This window comes from Zea mays, chromosome 7 (assembly GCF_902167145.1).
Source record: "Zea mays cultivar B73 chromosome 7, Zm-B73-REFERENCE-NAM-5.0, whole genome shotgun sequence".
NCBI classification, from domain to species: domain Eukaryota; kingdom Viridiplantae; phylum Streptophyta; class Magnoliopsida; order Poales; family Poaceae; genus Zea; species Zea mays.
The window spans coordinates 132,658,338-132,661,419 of NC_050102.1; the positions used below are offsets into that span (position 1 = coordinate 132,658,338).

Sequence of the window (3,082 nt, forward strand, 5' to 3'; positions counted from 1 at the left end):
ACACTCGACAAAGAGCTATTTGCCGAGTGTTGTATTTGTGACACTCGACAAAGGGTCTTTGCCGAGTGTCAAAAAAAGACACTCGGTAAAGAAACTCTTTGCCGAGTGTCAAAAATAAAACACTCGGTAAAGAGCTTATTTGCCGAGTGTTTTCTTTTACCGAGGGTTTTTTGCGTAGCGCTCGACAAAGAACTACTTTGCCGAGTGTCCGAAAAAAACACTTGACAAAGAATATGGCACTCGGCAAAGAGCCAAATTACGGTAGTGATCGTAAACAAATCCTTTCACCTCCATCTTTATATCTTGTTACACATGTGCATTATCTTTAATTTTATATCTAAAATGACAGCCTGAAACAGCGTTCGCACCCCGGGGCTGTCTGCTATCGATCCGTATGACCGTATCCATCCATGGAGAACACGCCATGTGCACGCGGCATCCACACCCACAAACACACAGCCGCACCCAGTGGAACTCCGATCCCCCCAATAATTTGCCTGCTCACTGTACGGATCCCGCGGCGGCCGGCGCCGCGCCGCGCCGCCATGGATAGGCGAAGAACTCCGCGGCCCATGCGTGATATCTGCATCGCGCTGAGCTTGCTAAATCACTACGCAACGTGATGCCTCGCTCGCTAATAACAAAGGATGGTGATATCGTCAAATTATTGTACTGGAGGGAATTATGCACGCGCATGATTGAATAATTCGTCTGCATTTCGTGCGTCATTCAATTAGAAAACGCAAGAAACTATTTTATTTAGTATTTTTTCACAAAATATACAGATCATACTTAATTCCAAACGTTTGTAAGACTTTTCGGTGTTGGAAACGGTGCGGAGAAGTTTCATCACATGAAACTCACTTCATCCCATGCATAGTAAACAGGTTTTTTTTTGTAGCAGTTGAAACTGATGAATGACTCCTCATCATACTTAGTTTCCTAAGAGAAATAAAAATCTTGAATAGCTCTGGCTATAGGCTGTTTGGGATGAGGTGAACTGAAACAGAGCCCACGACGGCAACATTGAGGGGCAATGTAGTAGTACTATGGATGAACGAATCGAGGGACAGATGCCGAACCAGAACAGCAACCATGTTCTTCTATCCTATCCTGCCACCTGCCAGCAGCACCCCACCCCAAGTGGCCCTTCTTCGCCTCTTTCGTGCGTATCACCATCGATCCCCTGTCCCCCTGCCATCAACTCGAATGTCCGCTTATTAAGGGTTTGTTCGGTTAGCTCTCAATCCATGTGGATTGAGTAGAATTGGGTGGGTTTAAATCCCAAATAAGTTAAACTTCTTCTTAATTTTTTCCAATCCCGTCCAATCCATAAATAATAGGATTAATCGAACAAGGCCTAACATGACGTGTTTCCATGCTTTTTTACATGAGTGTTGGCCACCATCAACCCTTGGCTTCAGTGACAGAGTGAGACTCGTCAGGTTGAAGCCGAAGCGGATTTGGGTTTTGACATGATCATCATATGCGGACGAGGATATCCGAACAGATTTGTTTTTGGTATACACCATCAGCACTGTTATTATCTCCATTCGTTCCCATCTCAGTACATAATCCATCGTACAACAATCCAAAGCAAGCAGAAGCACGATCATGGGTATCGTATCGTCCCAAACAGTCAATGAACAGCCGAACGACGAGACGACCAACTTCTTTTCCTGTCCCGTCGTTCTCCTGACGCGTGTTATGTATATATCCCAACGAGAAGAGCCCCCTTTGCTTCAGAGAAAAGTAATAAGACCGTGCTGCGCCTGCGCTGCGCAGCTCCAGCACCACAGCACCAGAGCTCGATCGACCTCCCTCTCCAATGCCGTCTTTCATCGACGGCCCCACTTTCCGGGCGCTGCTCCGGCCGTCCACCAACGGGCGCCGGACCAAGATCTCGGACAGCGGCGGCGGCGGCGGGGGCATCTTCAAGATGTTCAAGCTCATGCCCATGCTCTCGTCCGGGTGCAAGATGGTGGCGCTGCTGGGCAAGCACAACAACCGGGCGCTGCTGGCCGACCACGCGACGACGGTGACGCTGTTCGGGCCGCGCCGGGGCCGCGTGAGCCTGGCCATCCACGAGGACACGCGCGCGCCGCCGCTGTTCCTCATCGAGCTGCCCATGCTGACGAGCGCGCTGCACCGGGAGATCTCGTCCGGGGCGCTCAAGCTGGCGCTGGAGAGCGACACCCGCAGCGCGCGCCGCCGCCTCGTGGAGGAGTACGTCTGGGCCGTCTACTGCAACGGCCGCAAGGCCGGATACTCCATCCGCAGGAAGGAGGCCTCCGACGACGAGCGCCACGTGCTGCGCCTCCTGCGCGGCGTGTCCATGGGCGCCGGCGTGCTCCCGGCCGCCCCCGAGAAGGAGGGCGGCGTGCCCGCGGGGCCCGACGGGGAGCTCACGTACGTGCGCGCCCGCGTCGAGCGCGTCGTCGGATCCAAGGACTCGGAGGCCTTCTACATGATCAACCCCGAGGAGGGCGGGAACGGCGCCGATAATAACGGGGGCGGTGGAGGCGCCGGCGGCGCGCCGGAGCTGAGCATTTTCCTAGTAAGGATGAAATGAATAAACCGTCATATTATTACTGCTACAGCATAAATATATATAAATATAATAGGGTGCTATATTGTTTTTTACACACACCCTTGTGCCTTGTTGCACACAGCAGATGTGTTCTATGAAACTGTCCATAGATCGAGTTTGTAATCTAACTGATGTATATCTCCATGTTAGATAATTGATTTTGTGAATCGTGCTGAGATCAAATCCGGGGTGCATATTGTTCTTAGCGGAGTAGCAAGAACATTATTATATATGAAAGAGAGCGGTACTTCATTCGGTTGATTTCTATGTACAAAGAAAAAATGCTCAAGCTTCATGTGTTCTTGAGGAAAAAAATAATATAATGTAGATGCACAGTTGCTTTACCTTTGACACGTAACGATCTTTATCTCTATCCATTCGCCCAACTATGTGCCAAGAGATTAAACGCTAGTATTCTCGAAGCCATATAATAGAAGAGATAACAAAATGAATAGATGCACACGGCTATGTGTGAAGTTCATTTGAAAAACA

The 3,082-nt window shown here is 50.0% G+C and overlaps 1 protein-coding gene across 1 annotated transcript; it reads left to right on the plus strand.

The window, feature by feature from the left end:
- The first annotated feature begins 1,755 nt into the window (after positions 1-1,755).
- LOC100285311 (plant-specific domain TIGR01570 family protein) lies at positions 1,756-2,851 on the plus strand. The gene has a single exon (NM_001158204.2). The coding sequence runs from the start codon at positions 1,829-1,831 to the stop codon at positions 2,570-2,572; it is 744 nt and encodes a 247-aa protein (NP_001151676.1). The 5' UTR covers positions 1,756-1,828; the 3' UTR covers positions 2,573-2,851.
- The last annotated feature ends 231 nt before the right edge of the window (positions 2,852-3,082 follow it).

What these genes read in the sequence shown, in the direction of transcription:
- LOC100285311 (NM_001158204.2), top strand. Translation starts at nt 1,829, where the DNA reads ATGCCGTCTTTCATCGACGGCCCCACTTTCCGGGCGCTGCTCCGGCCG.